Consider the following 22143-nt stretch of genomic DNA (forward strand, 5'->3'; position numbering starts at 1 on the left):
GTCTAATCCTTCGGGCCAGCCCTAGGAGAGCTGTTAATCAGCTCAGTGGTCTGGTAAAACTAAGGTATACTTTTACTATTGGTACCAACAGTGACACTACTACTACATTCGTGTCTTCTAAAATTATTACCGCCACCAGTCTGCTTTCTTTCTCTGCCACTGTTGGTACCACTACCACCAAAGATGTTACTGACACTACAGTATTATTATCAGATATCGAAAACTACTACCACTTCTTTCATAGCTATTACCATTACTGCTGTAACAGTTATGTCTTTAGCTACAACCACTACTTTTACCATTATATATGAAAATGAAAACAGCCACTGATCCTTCTTCAATGAGTCATTCACCTTTATTCCGTACAGCTTTCACTCAGCTGACAAAATTTTCTGGTATCTATAAAATGAGCCGTATAACGGGCGCGCTCTTACAGAAAACTCATATGTTTTAAGAAGCAACACTCCCATGAAAATGACTGTTTTCTGAAGTGCGATTTAAGATTGGGAGCCGTAATAGGAAAAATTATTCGTCATCGATCTATTAAAAAATGAATTTATCGGGTAAGGTGAGGGTTGACAGTAATTGCATACCTGTTGAGAGCAGTTAAATCCTGATGACAGGAATGAGTTAAGGTAATGGGATGGATACCAGTATGGATCAGCCTCAGTAACTCATATGAATTAGGTTTAGATCACGAAGGGCCTTCGCTTGCTGAGTTGAAAAGTTGTAGATATATCTAGACATGATTGAAACTAAGGACACTTCATCATCTTTTCTTTCATCATTATTTGAATAGAATAGTGTAGTAAGGCCATTTTCGCAAAAATGGAGATTTCTTACTTTCTTCCTAGTTACGGCAGATGTCAAAGATTGATTGATTTATAGATTTTAGGCATACATGCCAAGCACTGGGGCAACTAAGGCCATTCGGCGCTGAAACGGAAATTGACGGTAAAAGTTTGAAAGGTGCAACAAGGGGAAAACCTCGCAGTTGCACTATGAATCAAGTGTTAGGAGAGGGTGGACAGTAAGATGGAAGAAAGAGAATAGGAACAGAGGTACGGTAAAAGGAATAAAAGTAGTTGCAGCTAGGGGCCGAAGGGACGCTGCAAAAACCCTTAAGTAATGCCTACATTGCGTCACATGAGGTGCACTGACGGCACCAGGATCCAGAGAAGAACGGGTCTGCTAACGTGGTAACGAAAATAAGACCTTTTCTGCGCAGGTAGTCAAGTGAGCCCCTCTCCGCTAGAGATTCTCATGTCCAGGTGCTGCTTATTTGTGCGGTCTATTTTTTTTATAACGATCCTTTAGTAAAACTCACCTTCAGTTAAGACTTTTTCTTATTTTTCACCTTAATGCAAAACTAATTCAACAAGGCCATGAGTCACTAAAGGTCCGAGAGGATAAAACTGTCCAGTAAGAGGGATAAAAAACAAAACTGTTTTCATCCTAAGTATTATTGGATGGAGTCCTTTAACAAAAGAAGAACAAAGAACTCGATACCCATTCAGTATTAGTTTATTAGTTTCAAAGATTTTCATTTCATGCTTTGGCACTCGTTCTTTTCCTTTTCTTTTATTTCCGTCATTTTATTTAGATCGTTCATCCTAATTATTACATCTTTGGGATCATCAGCTTCAGACCATTCCAATTCAGAAGAAAGCGACTTCATGTGGTCTTTAACTTCCCGTGAAGTTTCGCCATGCGTTGCAATAAATGTCTCTCTCACAATAGATAACTGAGACGTGAAAGCATTAGAAGGTGCTGCATGCAGTCTGGCTACGTTGATTGTGCTCAGCCATGAATTTTCTGATAAATTGCAGTCTGTTGTGTCAACTCCTATTTTAAGATATTTCAGTGCAAATTTCTTGAGGCAGCCATCATTGTAACGAAGAGAATTCTTCTGTTACGTCAGAAATTGATTTTTCAAGTTTTCCTTCTTCTTTCTTAGTCAGAGTCTGTTCTTCTCTAACATCAGCCTTTAAGGCTTCATTTTCAATTTCAAGTTCACTGGTTAGATTTTTAATGAAAATGCTAATCACAATCATTTTTACTGAAGATTTCCGTTCGTTCACTGCTGTGAACTAGCAGAAGATGACAACTGCTTATTTAAAAATCAAATTCGTCTTCTTTGCATTCAGTTTTTTTTGTCACTTCGCATTGCAGTGTCATTTCCTACCAAATACTCTCTCAAGCAAAATTGAAAACTCACCGAATTCGGACTGTCATGTGGTCCATTCATTTGACGTATGCAACCAAAAAAAATTCTAACATATATTGATTTAATCTCTTGTAGGTATGAATTTAACGCTATATAATTTACTTAGTATTTCGAAAAGATCTATGAGAGACTTGACAGAATTTCTCAATTTTGAAATCTATAAAGGCAATTAAATCGTGAGTGCTATTATCATGGTTTTCATGGTATCCACCTTTTTCTGCTCCTCATAATTAATCCTAACAGCATGTCTTGTTACTGTCTTCACACACTGAAGAAGAATTCATAATATTAAACCACTTAACAACATGAATGAAAGTAGCAGTTTCTTCCAAATTGCTGGTGTTTAAGAGACCTTTCTTAACTAAGTAGTCATTTCCACTTGTAATCGAACTGCATAACAACTGTTATCCAGTTCACACACTGTTTCTCTTGGCCTAACAAGTTAAAATGACTTCCACTTAACCTATAAGAAAGGCCATATTCTGTCTTTCCCTGACGAACGGAAGAATCAGGAACAAAATTTCCATCTTGCAGTTTGATTTCATGTCGTCAGTACTATCGTCCTTGCAAAAATGCGAAGAGCAAATCATAGCATGATCTGGGTTAAGTTTAACAAATCGTCGACATGCTTGTATGCATGCATCTCTGAAGCTTTCAACTATCGAAAAAAAACGAAAGGAACTAATGCCTAAACCTGAACATTTGACTTTCCTTTTTTGTGTTAAAACAGCCAAAAACTGTGCAGTTGGTCGGCACTGTGCTGACAATACTTTATTAACGCGCTTGACCAGGAAAAATATTCTCACACTGACATTTACTGCGAGGAGAAATGTTGGCAAATGAGGCATTGTACAATACAACTGGCATTTATATGCTGGAATCTAAACATATTATAAATGAATATCTATTAAAGAAATCCTTGGAGACGGTAAAAATAAAATATTAATAGTGGGACATATTTTGGGTTGCCCTTTTAAGCCAAATCTTTGATTTGGGTTGGCTCAGAGTCCCAGTCGAGGTTTGGGGGCTCGCGTGAGCTCCTTATCCTGCCCGCCCAGATTACCTGCGCGTTAGCAGACCCGTTCTTCTCTGGATCCTGGACGGCACTAACCCCCTACGGGAGCCAGATGTCAAAGGTCAAAATTAAATGGCCAAAGTTTAAGCCAAAGGTTGAAGTCTTAATCGATTTGATATAGCAGAAGATTAAAGGTGGATTTACGGAAGTAGTTTTTGCTACATCTGTCAGCATCTTGTAGCCGAAATTTTTTTTTTTTTTAAGTTAGAGGCCAGTGGGACGAGCTCTCTGACTCTCCTGTCTAGATCAGCCCCGAAGAGACAAGGGGAAAAGAGGGCATGCAAAAACCATGACCTAGCCCGAAGTAAGTGATAAACCAATCTCTTGACGAATAAAAGGTTGTAATAATGGAAAACTGAAAGGAGGGAGAGAATTCCGAAGTGTTGGTAACAAAACTCAAGTCGCTCGACCAAGAAGATGCATAATTTAATTTTCCCGCCAGATTTACCTGCTTGGTGCAAATTTGACCTGCAGAGATCTCAACAGATTCGTACAATAAAGAGAAACTTTTATCGTTACTCTTTGCCATTCTCTGCCTTCAACGGGGGGGCAGGATGAAGTAAGCTGAAGGAACTGTGCGGAAGAGCTCTGAAAAAAAAAAAATTCAGATGCTCTTCCTGAACTGGAAGGAAAGTTTTTTTTTTTCTGAGGGTCGGTTTTCGGTTTTCCATTTTCAAAATGAAGAGAACCAAGACAGGAATGATTGCGCAGATCAAATTCGGTCATTGTCAGAAGTGTGAAGGGTTTTCTTCAACTACAACAAAAATATCGTTTTAAGAAGGAATGGGTTAAGCGATTCCGGAAAACGAAGGAGAAAACAGGAAAACTCCGTATTTGGAACACGAAGGGTATGCCAGAGTGACGCGATCTGTTGATACGGTTCACATCGTATACACAGCATCTCAATAAAGGTTACCATCATGAAAAAATTTTGACAAACTAACAAAAGAAAAAAAAAAAAAAAAAAAAAGAAGCTTTCAGGAAGGAAGTCGTTGATCTTTCTCTAAAATACTGAGAAAAACAGCAAACATTTTTCAGGAGAAAATTATTTACATTTCTGTGTGATATTCAGAAACATTTCTCAATATTTCCGTAACAGTGCGAAGAGAGTCACAGATATTTAGATTATTAATGTGAAAGTCATTTATCCATCTACCCCGCATTTACACCACAAATATGCGTCTATTATATGAAGAAAATCTTTCAATGTTCCCCTTTATTATTCTGAAGACAATCGGTAAAGGAGCTTATGATATTCAGAATACTGTTAGTAGTTAGTGTTTATGAAAAATCAGAAAAGGTTTTAAAGTATTATTGAAAATCTTGAATGCCTACCTACCTATCATTACTCATTTTCATTTCACAGCAATACGAGTCAAGATGCTTCTGGGTTGGAACTTAACCGTGGCAGACGATGCTATTTTCTTCCTTCTGCTGGTGATATCTCTCGGGATAGGTGTCTACAGCGCCTTCAAGACAAGGGGCAACACGTCCACCTTGGAGTACATCCTTGGTAGCAGGGATCTGTCACCCATTGCGGTATTTTTATCTCTTCTCGGTGGCGTCGTCTCCGCCATTGCTATACTCGGTGAGTGTTTGTGAGGCTCGTTCTCTGCGAATAAATTGACCTTAAATTCAAGTGACAATATCGAATTCAGAGTGTCAAAAGCGCAAAATCTTAGTTCAGATAAATTGACCAGAAATCCTTAAATTCAGTGACAATATCGAATTCAGTGTCAAAAGCGCAAAATCTTAGTTCAGATGGGTAGAGACCAGATTTAGACTTTAGAAGAAGTGGTGTCGAACGAACGCACTAGCTTTTACTGTTTACTATCTTGGCATCAAATTTAGGAGTAAGCCCACGATATCTATAGAAAGACTGAAGGTGCGCATGCTCGTACTTGGGCGGTATCGCCCAAGCGAACATACGGAGTTTAAATGTTTACCCCAGGATCCAGAGAACTGGATCCTGGTTTAACCATAGGAAAAAATGATTCTTGATTTAGTTACACTTTTCCACCTTAGAGAGGGCAGCATAGAAGGTGTTCCCAGGATGAGGCTGCTAGCCCCATGACCTTCTCCATCCAGGCTGTCATCCCCATACAGTTTAATTAACTTCCAGGTACCCAATTCACTGCCAAGGTCAACAGAACTACAGTGGGATTTTGAATTAATACCCAAACGTTTTCTCCCGCAGGGAATGCCACGGAAATGTACTTCTATGGAACGCAGCTATGCATGAGCATGATGGGAAATATGTTTGGAATCCTCATCGTCAGGAATATCTTTCTTCCAATACTGTACCCACTTCACATAGTTTCAATGAACGAGGTAACTATTGTCATTACATTGGCAAGTACATACACATACATTATGTACACACACACACACACACACACACACTATATGTATATATATACAGTATGTATGTATGTATATTATATATGCATATATACTGTATATATACATATTGTGTATATAATACCAAAATGAGAAATGAAACAAAGAATGTATTTTTCATTGCGGTAATTTACATTTAAATATAATGTGTTCCTATGATGTATAAATATAAAATATATATATATTATATATATAGACATATATATATATATATATATATATATATATATATATATATATATATATATATATATATATATATATATATACATACATACATATACGCATCCAGATCAAGAGCAGAATACAGAAGCAGATGACGTAGTAACCATTTATTCCGACGTTTCATGATACGTAATCACATCAGAATACTGTATATGGTTACTATGTCATCTGCATGCATATATATATATATATATATATATAGTATATATATATATATATATATATATATATATATATTATATCTATTATCGGCAAAGGTCATTTAATGTTCTAATTTTGGATTTTTGTACGAAAAATGAGACCATGAAAAATACCCAAGAGTCAGACAAGTTAGGCTAAGTCATTGGGCTCTACTTGTCCAACATGATCTGAAGATGAAAAGGGAGAAGAAGAAAATAATGCACTCAGCAAGTTATTTTACCATATGGAATATGGTGAAGATTAATGTAATTTTATATTTCCAGTATATTGAGCTGCGCTTTAGCTCTCCCGGACTGAGAAAGTTAGCTACGGGCTGCCAACTAGTCTCTTCCTTCTTCTACATGGGGATATGCCTCTACGTCCCATCGATAACCCTCAGCTCTGTCACGGGCCTCCCTACCTGGACGTCCGTCATCTGCATGGGCTCCATCTTCACCTTCTACATCACCATCGTAAGTGGCGAGGTTTACCCGTTTAATGAGGTTAATGCAGGCGGAAGAATTTCTTTGCGTGTTTGCTTGTACCAACTTTCCTCTCTACTACTACTACTACTACTATTATTATTATTATTTTTTTTTTTTTGTCTGTCACAGTCATCCTATTCGACTGGGTGGTTTTTATAGTGTGGGGTTCCAAATCCGCCTCCTTAGGAGTCCATCACTTTTCTCACTAGCCTGGTGCGCTGTTTCTAGTAGCACACTTTTCGCATGAGTCCTGGAGCTACTTCATGTCTAGTTTTTCCAGGTTCCTTTTCAGGGATCTTGGGATCGTGCCTAGTGTTCCTATGATTATGGGTACAATTTCCACTGGCATATTCCATATCCTTCTTATTTCGATTTACAGGTCTTGATACTTGTCAATCTTTTCTCTTTCTTTCTCATCTACTCTGGTGTCCCATGGTATTGCGACATCAATGAGTGATACTTTCTTTTTGATTTTGTCAATCATCGTCCCGTCTGGCCTGTTGGCACGCATCACCCTATCTGTTCTGATACCATAGTCCCAGAGGATCTTTGCCTGATCGTTTTGTATCACTCCCTCAGGCTGGTGTTCGTACCACTTATTACTGCAATCTAGCTGGTTTTTCTTGTACAGGCTCCAGTGGAGGGCTTTTGCTACTGAATCATGCCTCTTTTTTGCACTGGGTCTGTGCAAGCGCCGGACATTCGCTTGCTGTGTGGTTTATGTTCTCGTCTTTCATATTGCACTTCCTGCATATGGGTGAGATGTTATTACCATCTATTGTTCTTTGGACATATCTGGTTCTTAGGGCCTGATCTTGTGCCGCTGTTAGCATTCCTTCTGTTTCCTTCTTGAGTTCTCCCTCCTGTAGCCATTGCCATGTTTCATCGCTGGCCAGTTCGTTTGTCTGTCTCATGTACTGTCCTCGTCTACTTTTATCAGTCCTTCTTCCCATGCATTCCTTAGCCTCTCGTCTTCACTGGTTTTCAGACATTGCCCCATTGCTCTGTTCTCGATGTTGACGCAGTCCTCAGTGCTTAGTAGCCCGCTCCCCGCTTCCTTTCGTGTTATGTATAGTCTGTCTGTTTTTGCTCTTGGATGTAGTGCTTTGTATATTGTCATGTATTTTCTAGTTTTCTGGTCTATGCTGCGGAGTTCAGCCTATGTCCACTCCACTACTCCTGCGCTGTGTCTGATTACTGGTACTGCCCATGTGTTTATGGCTTTCGTCATGTTTCCGGCGTTGAGTTTTGACTTGAGTATCGCCTTAAGTCTCTGCATATCTTTCCTGATCTTGCCCTTCATCTCTTGGTGTTTTATATCCCCTCCTATTATTCCCAGGTATTTGTATCCTCTGTCTTATCTATGTGTTTGATGCTATTCCCGTCTGGTAGTAGTTTTATCCCTTCACTCCTTGTTACTTTGCCTTTTTTGTATGTTGACCAAGACGCATTTTTCTATTCCAAACTCCATCCTAATGTCCCCAGATACAATCTTATAGTCTGGGTTAGGGTATCTATGTTCTTGATGCTCTTACCATACAGCTTGATGTTGTCCATGAACATCAGATGGTTAATTCTGTTGGTACCCAGCATCCATCTTCTATTTATTATTATTATTATTATTATTATTATTATTATTATTATTATTATTATTATTATTATTATTATTATTATTATTATTTTAGTTGTCGTAGCCATTACCCTCCTGTTACCACTTGCATCTTTTTCACCCTCATCCTGATTGTAATAGTAGTAGTTAATCACATTCTTATGTAGCTAAGTAAAAATATTTTCTCTCCTTTCAGTTACAATTAGTAATCATCTTTTTCTACCACAGCCAACTAACGGAAGCTAATAATAATGATAAATTTTAGTCAGAACAGAAGGTAATAATTACTACCTTCTTTTCCTACTAAAATTAATCATAATTTCTTTCCTTTTCGTGCTTTTTTCTACTAATAATCGTTATTATCATTTCTACTAATGTTAATAAACTTATTTCCTTTCTGTCACCACAAACGTCCAACAACTAGCTTGTGGGCCTGCTGAAGCAGAGTTTCTTTTCTTACACTTATTTTGAGAAATTTTCGCATATGTATGTACTGTATATCATAGATTCCACACACTTGCACACACACTTGCACACACACACACACACACACACACACATTACTGGTCACATATATATATATATATATATATATATATATATATATATATATATATATATATATATATATATATATATATATATATATATATATATATGCTGCTTTATTTCATTTCTGTGGCATCAATTCAGCAAGTCACTCATCTCATTTCCCGTATCACAGTTCTCGTCCAAGTAGATCTGAGCTTTCTCTAACTCATATGTTGCCCACGGAATTCCGGGTGACGGTAACACGTTCTCCCCAGTACGGGGAGATTATTAGTGCACTAATAATCTCAAAAACGTGCTGTCCGGACCCCTTATTTGAAGATGGTCGAGTACATTATAGGAGCTCCGTATTTTCTCTTGTTCCGGATTGAATTGCATTGCTTTGTGAATGTCAAAAATTAACTTATTAAAGAATCCAAAATGGTTGGTTAATTTCTGAACACCAATTCTGAATCTTGTGATTATATGAGGTTTATACATCAGTCATATAGCTAAACAAAAATCATATAGCTAAAATTTGACTTGATTTATAAAAACGTGAAAACTTTGTTAAAAAAAAAAGTAGGTTTGTAACCTTGAAAAGTACGTCAAAGTTACTTAGATTTGGGTTAACTGATTAAGCCAGCCAGTTGACTGCCTTTCCAATACAATGAAGCCTGGTGATAAGAAAGATCATAATAATAATAATAATAATAATAATAATAATAATAATAATAATAATAATAATAATAATAATAATAATAATAATAATAATAATAAGGAAGACACGCAGGATTACCAGTATTTTTGCATGACTAAAACGAAGTAATCTACCTGGTCGCTCCAAGGAACACTTCGGAAAAATTTATGGCTTGCGTTACTATCAAAGTTTGTAATGAAATTTTCGAGAGAGAGAGAGAGAGAGAGAGAGAGAGAGAGAGAGAGAGAGAGAGAGAGAGAGAGAGAGAGAGAGAGAGAGATAGTCTAATTTTTAAATTGTTTTTTGCCTGTTAACTCCGTACAGAATGTGCACCACATTTAAATTTTTTATTCATAAGATATAAATATCTATTTAATCACTGTTGCTTTTGTTTTTATCAGGTTCATAGTTACTGCTTCGTTGTTAAGTTTTCCTTATTCACTTATTTACTTTTCCAGTTACTTTTTCAAACTTTGGCGATGTTTTCCCCAAACAGGGAGGGGCTCGCGCCGTCGTCTACACCGACGTCGTGCAGACGATCATGATGTTCGGAGGAGTTCTTCTGGTGACGGTTCTGTGTTGCAGCCAGGTGGGAGGTATTGAACGCGTCATCGACTTGGCACAAGAGGGAGGAAGGATAGAATTCTTCAAGTAAGTTCCCGTAACGCTTTACGACAATTATATTTAAGCACTATTGTACTACCAATTTCTTCGGCGAAATTTACTTCCACCAGTACAGATATTTATATATATATATATATATATATATATATATATATATATATATATATATTATATATATAGATATATATATATATATATATATATATATATATATATATGTATATATATATATATATATATATATATATGTATATATATATATATATATATATATATATATATATATATATATATATATATATATATATATATATATATATATATATATATATATATATATATGAGGAATAAGCTGGTCAGTGAGATTAAAGGTACGCATGCAATTCAATTTCAAGTTGTTTCTTAAGCATCATGATCTTGTATGTAGAAAAGCAATTATTTGCATATCAACTCATAGCAGACATATTTCTAGTGGATTTGAATATAAGTTTTGAGTAAGCTGTTATGCATCAGTGTGTAAACCATTAAAAGACATAAATCTTACTACGAAGTGAAGATATTTATCAGTCTTACGCAGATTTTCCAAACATCTCGCCTCAAATTAGGGACCAAGTTAAACTCGGAACTCATTTGGTAAACTTTCTCTGGGTTCATTATTCACAAAACAGTCTAAATAAATGTCACATTCTCAGATGCAACTATAGTTTAATTTTAAAATGATAGACAGTTCCAACTTGCATGTGTTGCACTAGTTTTTATTAAGTTATAATGACTGTGAAAATTGATAATCTTCGGACTCCTTTGCTTTGATTTATCTTTCATTGCCCGTTTTCACGATTCCTATAGCATTAAGTTTGTCAGGATAGTGGAGGAGGTAGAGTTGGCCAATTCTGGATTCCTACAACTTCCCATCTTTTGGATTGGGAGCCGTTTCAAGGGCAAATCCCGACTACTACTACTACTACTACTACTACTACTACTACTACTACTACTACTACTACTACTACTACTACTACTACTACTACTGAGAAGTAATATTGTATAATTTTATTTTATTTTTTTTCAGCCTTGACCCAAGCCCCTTCGTTCGACATACCTTTTGGTCTACCAATGTCCTCGGTATCTACGTTATCGTCAGCATGTTAGCCCTCAACCAGTCGCAGTTCCAAAGATTCTGTTCTCTGAAGAGTTTGGATACAGCCAAAACGTAAGTAATTTCTTTGAAGAAGTATTTAATGCGATGTCGCTGCATTTTACAGTGTTCTTTCTTTGTTATGATAGTACTTAATTGAGGTAGTATTTTTTTCGTCCTGTACAACTTACTGTAGTCCTCTCTCTCCCACGCCTACAACTCGTCTTAATTTTTTAAATAGTCCCGTAATTCCTGTATGCCTGTTATTTCAAATTTAAATATCCAATTTCAGTTAGTACTAATAACAAACGATGCTTTGGAGTTGATAGTTTGAGGCAAAAACATTTTCCTTTGTTGATGGTCTAAAAGAATCCTCGGCTTTGGGAGCTGTGATAGGTTGAAAAACTCTGTATAACACAAACAGTACGTCTCAGCCTTATTCAGAGCATGAAAGATTATTAGGAAGCCCAGGTTCTCCATAATAAGTCACACTGCACATGTACAGTTAATTAGTATTTCAATCGCAGTAGCCGTTTTAATCATAATTTTTCTCAAAATTCTAAGCTGTGTTCGTTTAGTCTTTCCTCAATTCTAAATTGTATTATTAATGTTGCAGGCTTTGCATGCTGTTTCCCGTGGGCTTCTTCCTTCTGCTTGTACTCTTCTACTTATCCGGCCTCGTTGCGTATGCCACCTACGCGGATTGTGATCCCTTCATGTCGGGGAAAATTGAAAAACCTGACATGATTTTACCCTACTTGGTCACCGACAGGCTGTCAAAGTATGCAGGACTTACAGGATTCTTCGTGGCAGCGGTGTACAGTGGCGTTTTGAGGTGAGGAAAGACTTGAAGTGTCAGATATTTTATTCTTCGTATGTATAGGTGGCAATGGGGGATTACTCCCAATACTGCGCTTTTCACAGCACACTCGATTGCTAGGAAGGTTAGGTTACGACTTAGCCTATGTAATTACCATTGCTACTCTTATACTTTTTTGTTTTTTCTCCTTTTGCGTGTTAGTGCTTACACACACGAAGCATTTTCTAAATCTTTTTTTTAGCATAGTGTACCACTCATATCGGTATTGTTCATTCGTTTTTGGTTTTCCTCATTCTAAAACTGGTTATCCATTGTGGTTCCTTATAATTATCAGGCTTATGGGAAGGGGGCACAGAAACAAATGGCTTGTCCTTTAGTATTTGTAAAAAGAATGATAAATTGTCTGAAAAATACTTGGATTATGTGTTTGGCAAGGAAGGACAATTGACCCTAGAAGGGGTTACAGTCTTTATCCGAACTTTTGAATATTGAAGTTTCTGATGAAAGGTAACATAGAAAACGTTGAAACTCTATTTTGAAGAAAACTGAATCTCTTATTCGATGGGTGTCTATAATGTGTACTCATCATTTCTTCAGCTTATCTTCCTGATATGGTTATCTTTCCTTTGCTTTGTTTATTAAACGATAAAATTTTGGGTAAAATTTCACTTTAAACCATCATCGCAGTTTGGGCTGAGTAATACCATTTTCCACAGATATATTGTTTATTAATTAATTTTTTTTGACTAAACAGTATAGAAAAGGGTATATATAATGCAGTACAGGTAAGATAATCTGTGAAGTGCACAGAAATAATGAGAAATTTACCGTCTTTTCTTTATATTTTACGTTCATCCCCGAGCGGCTGGTATCAAACAAGTCGTTCCTCTGAGCTCTCCCACCTCATTATTTCGGTATATTTCAGATTATCATACCTGTACTGCATTATATACACTTTTCTATACTCTTCTGTAAAAAGAAAAAATCCATTAATAAACAATATCTCCGTACGGAGTTCTTCCTTAGAATTACCTTCCTTTGTTTGAATGTGTGCTTTTAACGTTTCTGACATTAGTTTTATCAACAAATGACTTAACCAACCATACTTAACTAACCTAACCTAGGGTATCGTGTCCTTACTCTAATGCATGATGATAGTTTGAAAGCATTCCGTAAACTTAAATTGATCTGGATGAGAACTATCAGTGCGATTAACATCCTTGTATTTCACTCGTTTTGTGTTTTCTCCCTCCCAAAAACTCTGCTTTCACAGTGGTCCCCCAATGTCGGATATACGGGAGAGGTCCACTGTCCCTTAAAGTACTCATTTGCTAACAAAGCGAATGTCAGAAATGATCGAAGCACACATTGAAACATAGGTAGATGATATTTTCAAGCCCAAAAGGCAATAATGACAAAATAAAATAATAGTAAATTTTGTTCAGTTTATTTCAAGAGTTTGATATATTTTTGAGGATGGTATAAAATGCAGACCAGGCGAAACGTGTGACCCACACCCGTCTAACACTAACTGCAATTGCATTTGGTGTATAGACGAAGCACTAGGCTGGGACCGGCTACTTCGCATGCCATAGACATCCAGAGTTGTGAGTATAAAATGCAGACCATGTGAATCACATGAAATCTGAATCGCAGTTATAGTAATACAAAGTGTTTAATGGAAGAGGCCCGGTGAACGTATTAAATTATGAGCAGCAGGGGCAAATGCCGACCAGCTGGAACTTGAGCGCCATGTAAAGTCGTATTGACTAGGCTACACACTGACTATAACTACAGTCTAGGTACCTACTAGTAGACCGTGAGTATAACTATGGCTCCTTTTCGTCTAACCTTGTCATGCGTAATGTTAACAGACTTAGAGAGTTTTATAGTATCAATTTTTTATCGCATTTGAAGGGAAATTGAATAGACTGTCATTTCTCTGGTGGGGAAGAGTCATTTGTAATAGCGGAAACGTTCCACGATGCTTTTAATCCTGAAGATAATGGTCACAGATATGCCGAGTTGTCCTAATTTCGGCGATTAAAATCTCTCTTAATTATAATTCGATAAAATTTAACCAAGTGTGAACAATATTCGTGTTGTGTGCCCATTAATATGAGTGTCTTTTCTTTGCAGTTATATCATAACCTGATTTAAATTCCCGAACAGCCAAATTCGAAACATGATAGAACAGATAGGGTTTGTTGAGCGGGGTGGGTGGGGATGGGGTTGGTCGGTGGGAAGAGTTATTTTTTTTTTCAGGAACTGTTCGCATGGTAGGGATATCTATTATCTATGGGGAGTGTGAAATAACTTCATCTGCACATATATGAGACCTTGCTTTAAGCAACCTAGTAATTAATAGTGTATCAGAAATTAGTGCTAAAAAGTGTACTATCTTCCCAATACATAACTTATAACATTATAATGCCGCTACTGAAAAACAACGTGATAAAGGATAATAAGTCTTGGGAATGGATCGAATTTCTCTCTCCGCATGATTAATGAAGTGACTGAAAATAGGTCATATCAATATTCCTTGTGATCATGGTAACTGGCAACTCTTAAAAGCAGACTGTGTAAATTGTGTTACAGATAGTTATAATCGGGCGAATACAATAAAATATATTCATTACTGAAGAATGTGACAGTTGAGTACAGAACGCCTTGGTACAGCGGTGAGACTTTGTAACTAAAAAAAGGAAAAAAGACCTAAAGATAATTGGTAATGTCTGGGAAAAACGGTTCCCTGATGGTTTCGGTGATCAGGAATGGCCTATAGTTTTCGTGATTTATTTTTCAGGGGAAATAAATAAAGAATGTAATTGTGACTTTTGTTGAAACGCCGAATCAGATTAGTACTGAGCCTGATGCCGGAGTAAGAAATCGAGATTAAGTAATGTAAGTAATACTAATATTATTAAGATAAGTACAAAAAAGAAAGAAAACGAGCTGTGCAATTATTCTGACACCAATATCTGAATTTGTTGTAATGGGAAATTTTACATGCCTTACTAATATGTAGGAGAAAATTATAAACACCATTTTTCTCTGAGATATGTTTCAAATATCTGATAAAGTGATTATTATTAAACCAATTTTGAAAGGTACACTGGATTATTAAAACTTTTTCGTTCAGACCTGTTTCGAAGTTATATCTAAAATGCTAATTATGTGATTCTTGAACAATTAATTATTCGTTGCAAAAATAGCACTATGACCTTTTTTTGTTACGGTTAAAAGATCCACGATTATATATTTGTAATGATAATATGGACTTATAGTTGCACATATTAGTTGTATATACAACTGAGGACCTTTTAAACATAATTAATTACCCGGGAAGGGTAAAGGCTGTACTGGATTCTGTAGACCTTGGGATAGTCAGTCAACTTACGGACAACTGTATTCTATCGAGAGTGTTGTATGGTGTGTTGCAAATGGTCAATTGGAAATTATAATATCCTAGTACTACTCTACTTAGCGCGGGTTTGGTACTGTTGGCCATGAACTACTTATATGATTTACGATCCATTGGGGTTGTTGATGAGTCGTTTGAATATTTGGAAGACTACTTGCACAGCAGAAAGTAGTTGTACTGCATAGGCTGGAAAAACTCGTATTCATCGCATGAAACAATGCCAGGAGTATCCCAGGGAAGTGTGTTGAAAAAGTTACGTAGGCCTATGCAGCCCTAATGTCTTTGTCCTATATCATTAATTTACATCACATGATACTGAAATCTGCAATGAAATTATCTCTTGGAAGAGACGAACGTAACCATCAGATTTGTCGCAAATGACACTCGGTATTGAGAGCAAATGCTGACGTGAAAACTGTAGATGAACAGTTAGGGAACTTTTTCAAATGTAAAGTTGGACATAGGCTAATAAGATTCATTTAATTTATGTTGGACTGCATGTGTAATACAAATGAATAACAGTTACCTTGAAGATGTCATGTTTGTTCTACCTTTTAATATGAGGCAGGTGACTGTTTCGGGGATTGGGGTCATATGTTTACATTACCTTTTTTAATAATTGCAAAATGAATCGCTGTATGTAGATGCGACAATGGCCGCAGATACTAGATAATAATATGTAAAGGGAACTCATTACACCATATGATGGGGGTTGGGGGTAACTACGGAGTTCGGACCACCTAACATGGTAATTTGGCAACTTACATAACATAATTGAGAAGTGAGAACCCCATGAAATATATTGATATATTAATATGTAATTTAATATACCTGTATAGTATAGTTAGCTTTCCTTTCAATTTGAAGTAAGAAAAGGTTTCTCAAATAAATGATGTTCAGCTGTTAATGTTAGTGCAGCACAATACAGTTGTGAGGGTGGTCGAGTTAGTTTCCACTTTACATCGTGTACCTTTGTAGTCCTTGATCGTAGCTTGTCGGAGATGTGCTGGTGTGAAGATGTTTCTAACTTTAGCTCCGCATCTTTTCTCCATTCTGGCATTTTTTCTGGATTAAAATGTAACCAGCAGTAAGAAACCTAAAATTTCACACAGTCTAGATTAGAAGGTAGGTTACCTGTACAAAGTTTGGAAGTGTAGCCTACATTAGGTCTGTGGTTTTCCTCAGCAATTTACCACCACACTTAGGGCAAATGGCCCGTCCTGGCACGGTGTCTCTTGTATATATACAGACCGAACAAACGTAGACTATGCTATGGTAACCGGTATTGTATAAGGTTAAGTTTATAGGCCTAGTTTTAACTGCGGTTGTGGCTGAGGCTATTTCTACGAGATAATGAATTTCTTGTAAATTAGGTGTTTTTCATGGAGGCGGGGATTATTTAGTAAATATATAGATACCACTAGGGTAAAACACAGATAGATTGAATATATTATGATGGCCTCCCTGGAATGGTTCTGTTCTTACGCAAGGCATATGGGAGCCATGTGCTCAAGAAGGGATTGGGTAAGGAAACCTATTATAAGAGGAACTATGCTAACCTAACTTCGTAGGCCGTGTTACTTAGCCAGGGCGCTCTGCCACTGGACCCTCTGGTGAAGGAAACTCCACTTTTTACCAAAAGTTCCCCTGTAACACTGCACATGCGCGATAGCATTTCAGGATGGCTAGCATGCAATAGGCTAACATGTCAGCTTTGAGGTTAATTACAGGTTAATTACAGTCAGCCGCCAAAAAATAATGATAAATTCTTGTTAAGCAACCAAAATATTATAGAAAAACTCAATTTCCAAGGCAATTTGCTGTGCGGAGTTATACCATAGCCCTACCAATATATACTTGAATGATACTTTTAACTTAGGCATTGGAAATGTTGGCATTACTGGTCTACGATTTTTTAATTTCTTGTAAAATACATAAAGTTACTTTTTAGGTAAGAATATGGTACTTAAAATCCTAGGCTGATATATGAACCACATATTTCTCCGAGTGGTTATCTTTTGTTTTGTGCTCTTTTGATGATCGTTATAGGTGCCAACCACTCATTTTGTTTTCTCCTCCCCCTCACTTTAAAAACAATATAGGCAAACCCAGTGGTAACTAATGATTGTGAAATTGGGAAAACCAAAAAAAGACTGCAATACATTTTTCAGAAAAGTAGGAAATGCATGAAACACAATATCAGTCAAAAAAATAGTTAGTGTATCAACAGTAGCAATTGCCAAAAAATGTTTAAAATGAAAATTTGGCACGACAGTTACTGGCATGCATTCTATCATGACCTTTTCGAATGTAACCTAGGGCATTTGAGCATTTCCTGTGTCCTAGAAGTCTTATACTGTACATAATTGCAGGGCATCTAATATAGTTGTGGGGACAAAATGGCTAAATGACTGTTATTCAGCTATTTCTAATATTCATTCGGTGTTGATTGGAAATTATTAGTGTGATAGTATTATCATTTTCCTATTAATTATTTTGTATTTAATGGATTTTTTACTTTATGTTGGGGGAAACACTTGTGTATGTATGTGTTTCCCCAGTCCCCCATATGTAAATAACAACAAAGGCGGCCTCCATTGTTTTACTGGTGTTGTTAGGTTGGGGAAATTTGGGGAAAACCAAAAACAAGGAATGGTTTACAGTGCATGAATTAAAAGGTAAGTTGTAAAAAAAAATATACAGTCGATTTTTCTAATCCCAGTCAGTTACAAAACAGTATAAAGCACAAAGATCTGCCAAGGTCAGTTGCTGGAAGGCATCATACCCTTTCCCTCCTTAGCCTAACTTAATTTGCAGCACTGGGAAAGGGAAGCTCCCCATGGAACTTCCCCCCACTTGACCATACAAGAGTGCCATGAGTTACGATATATAAAATACAAGGATTCATCCTAACCTTACCTTCAGTAACCCAGGACTCCAGGGCCTACCTGACCAGTCTGGACTGTTCCAACTAATCTGACCTTAAGCACGATAAATCATAAAATTGGACTGTATTCCAACTTTATGCACTTTGAGTTCATACTGACAAGTGAGGAAGGCTGTATTTTGGGCTGCTGAGGCATTTATCAGGGGGAAAGATTACTTGCAGATAAATGATAAAATTTTTAAGCCTTCATATTACATATGAAATTAATAAGTCAGCACGTTCATTGTGAACAATTCTATTCCTAAGGTTGCTATTGTTAAACTTATTTATCAGGCCTATCATGCCAGTGGACAATGTGGCAGCTGAAAGAGGGGAACTGTGGGTAGTCTGTCTCTTTTGGGTTTCAAGTCAACCTTTCATGGACTATTGGCCTCCTCTCTCTCATCTTTGCTGATCCATTTCCCAGCCTGCTTTTTAGGATTATCCAAAACTTGAGCCCTGTTGGCAGAGGTGAGGAGGATGCTGAAGAAAGCGCTGGAAGTTGTATACAACCATGCCTCAAACCTCTTCAGTCAACTCTTCTGATGGAAAAGTCAGTGGGAATCAGCAGCCGGTTATAAAAAATAATTATCTCTTGAACATAATTGTTCATGAGATGAGACACTGTTCAAGATGAAAGCCATTTGTCCATTTTGAATTCCATCAGAGTGGGCAACTTCATGCTTTTATGTAGATTTGAAGAATGCATTTATGATGTACCTATCCATTGTGTTTCTAGGCAGTACCTCGCTTTGTCTGCGAAAGGGTCTTATACCAGTTCAAAGCTCTGTGCTTGAGATTGGCCACAGCCCTTCAAGTGTTGATGCAACTGTTCAACTTGGTGTTAGCTTGCATTCCTCACATGGGATATGCTGTCTTCACTATCTCAATGGTTGGTTAATCCAGGTTTCCTTGTAGGTACAGTTACTCTTGGATACCGGTCATTTCATATTTCGTCATGATCTGGAGATTGCAAAAATTTGGAAGAGGTCAAATTTTGTGCCCAAGTAGCAGGCAAAGTACTTGAGCTTGCAGCTAGACATGGTAGCATCAAGTGTGTGTCTGTCAGACTTGTGTCAACAAGCTCAGGGAGGTAACAGCACAGAACCTGTCATGGTAAGAACGTCCAGCTTACCTTTGGCATATATTATTAGTTAACGATCATCTTTGGAGAAGCTTGTTGTGCACAAGCTCCTCCATCAGCTTTCACATTGGTGTTACATGAAGCAACACAGGTTGGCCTGCTGCAATCCTTCCTCTCGTTCATGCCTAGCCAAGAAGTGAGACATGATCTTGCCTGTTGACTGGTGATAAGAGCTTCCTTTTGGGAGTTACCCTGAACTCCTCACCTCTGGCAGTGTATAGGAAGAATGAGGCTTTCACCTGGAGGACTTGGTCATTTCAGCATTGTTGACAGTAGACAACTTTATGTTTTGAAGAAGCGAGCTTTGCTTCCAACAAACATTTTAGGATAGAGTGAGAGACCATACAGTTTTTTTGATGACTGACAACAAAATTCTGTCATGGCTCATGACAACAAATGGGTTGGCGGTATCTCTCCTGCTTTGTCATTTGGTGAGCAGATGTGTGAGTGGGGTGTTTGCCACACTTTTGAACTGTTAGCAAGGTGCATTCTTGGCTGGAAGAATGTCAAGGGAAAGCATCTCAGTTGTCCTGGGTAAACCTTAAGGGTAAAGTGGTCTATTTGTCCTTATACAGGAGATGCTGTTTGAGCTTTGGGGAACACTGGTGATTGACATGTTCACCAAGTGGTGTTCTGCTTCCTGTTCCAGACCCATGGGCTGTTTTGGAGGATAGTTTCCCACACCCATTGGACCTTCTAGATATCTGTTCTCTCCTGAAATAAAGCTTGATTCGCTGGGTGATCAACTGTAGTGTTTACAACCCCCTGGGGCTCAGGATGACCCTAATGGCTCGGTGGCTACATGCCGAGTGGTATCTGTTTGGTGGCTCTTCTGGTCATTGAGCAGAGAGATTTTACGTATGGCCCACCTCCCTGTCAGGCCCTCTGTAGAGTAGCTCTGCCTCTGCAGGTATAGGTTATCCAGCAGCTCTGAGTATTTGTGATGCACTCTTGTCAGTATCTACCATTTTGATGCTTTTGATGAGGGTGCAGAGGTGCACTTGGTTGGTCTAGGTTTTAGTGTAGCCTTTGACTATGTGAATCATGAAGCGCTTATGTACAGGCTAAGATTATTGGGAATTGGTGGATCTTTTGTTAATATTTTAAATGAAATTTTAATAGGCAGAACTCAAGAGTCTGTGTTGATGGCCAGTATATTAGCTTTAGTAGTGTCATTTCAGGTGTTCCTCTAGGTAGTGTTCTTAGACCTTTGTTATTACATTATCTATACTGGTGACATGGCAAGATCTGGAGAACAGACTGATTGCATACGCCAATGATGCTACTCTTCTAGGTGTTGTTCCTTCTCTGCACCTTAGGTCTCTGGTTGCAGAATCCTTGAATAGAGATCTGGCACGTATTTACGAGTGGAGTAGGTTTGGGGCATGAAGTTTAACCCCTCTAAAACTCAAAGTATAATAGTTAGTCGAGTCAAAACACTTTTGCCATTGCACCCTGATTTGCATCCTGGTACAGTTGTAGATTCAGTGACTTAAGATACTAGGTGTAATGTTTAACAAAAAAATTTACTGTTGAGAATTATATAGTATATAATATTGCTTCCTCTGTTTCTCAGAAAGTTGGTATCCTGTGGACATGTTTTTTATTCCAAGAAGAAGCTATTATATCTAAGTGTTTTAACTTTTCCGTATTTTGAGTACTTTTCTCCATTGTGGTCTTCTGGTGCTGACTTTCATCTCAGACTTGGATAGTTATATCATCAGTCAAGTTGATTTTGCCAACTCTTAATGCTGACTTGTGGCATACAGTACACTTTAAGTGAGTTTATGTTTGTTACATAAAATGCACTACAACAACAAACATCTGATGCACTCTTCTTATCTGACCTAGCTGTTTTTGCTTGCAACACCAGGCAGGCTGCTGCTGCAGTGTGACATTTTCTAGCATCACATTTAATACTACTCAATTTGCTAAGAGTTTTATCATGGCTACAACTAAAATGTGGAATAGTTTACCTAGTGCAGTTGTGGAATACTCAGATCTCCAAATATTTAAGCAAGGAGCAAATTCATTCTTGGTCCTTGTTGACGTCTTCTGAATTTCAGATGTACTGTATTGGTTTTATTTTATTCTCATTTACTTACTTATTTATCACCTTTTACTTTAACTTGTTTCTCTCACTAGGCTGATTTTCCTTTGGAACCCTCTTGGGTTGATACAGTAGTCTGTTTCCCCTGTCTGTAAGGGTTTTCAGCTGAAGATTTAAAGAAAGAGAGGCATATCTTGCAAGATAATTCAATGTCTCACTGCTGTTGGAGGTCGTTGGTAGCTGTTTCTCAGGGAGTTTGCCCTCAATGATGTCATCAACTGGGGTCCTTTCCAGTCTGAACCACTTTACAACATATCACACATTTTTTTCTACCCTCTTTGAGATAGGCTTTTTCCAGGCCTTGTGGCAATAGGTTATTGCCCTGCCTTGAGCCAGGTCTTCCAGCTGAAAGGTTTGGACCTCCCACACTAGGTCAGGGATGCCCATGCTCATGAGGAGCTTTTAACAGTATTGTTCAACTTACAAATCCCGGAGTGGGATGTGAATTGTCCTCCAAAGTCTAACGAGTTACTATACAAGCCCCTTTGGTAGTCTTTGTGTAATAATTGTTTAATAATAATGTTATTACTTGTG

General features: G+C 37.5%; 1 protein-coding gene across 1 annotated transcript in view; it reads left to right on the plus strand.

Annotated features, from left to right (window-relative positions):
* Window positions 1–22143, plus strand: part of LOC136844409 (sodium-coupled monocarboxylate transporter 1-like) — an 85287-nt gene that overhangs the window by 7511 nt on the left and 55633 nt on the right. The window contains exons 2-7 of the mRNA XM_067113569.1: window positions 4669–4890; window positions 5500–5633; window positions 6392–6580; window positions 9926–10080; window positions 11120–11260; window positions 11802–12020. Coding sequence (XP_066969670.1) covers window positions 4683–4890; window positions 5500–5633; window positions 6392–6580; window positions 9926–10080; window positions 11120–11260; window positions 11802–12020 — 1046 coding nt within the window. The 5' untranslated portion in view covers window positions 4669–4682. The remainder of the gene's footprint in view (window positions 1–4668; window positions 4891–5499; window positions 5634–6391; window positions 6581–9925; window positions 10081–11119; window positions 11261–11801; window positions 12021–22143) is intronic.

Source organism: Macrobrachium rosenbergii, chromosome 12 (assembly GCF_040412425.1).
Source record: "Macrobrachium rosenbergii isolate ZJJX-2024 chromosome 12, ASM4041242v1, whole genome shotgun sequence".
NCBI lineage: Eukaryota > Metazoa > Arthropoda > Malacostraca > Decapoda > Palaemonidae > Macrobrachium > Macrobrachium rosenbergii.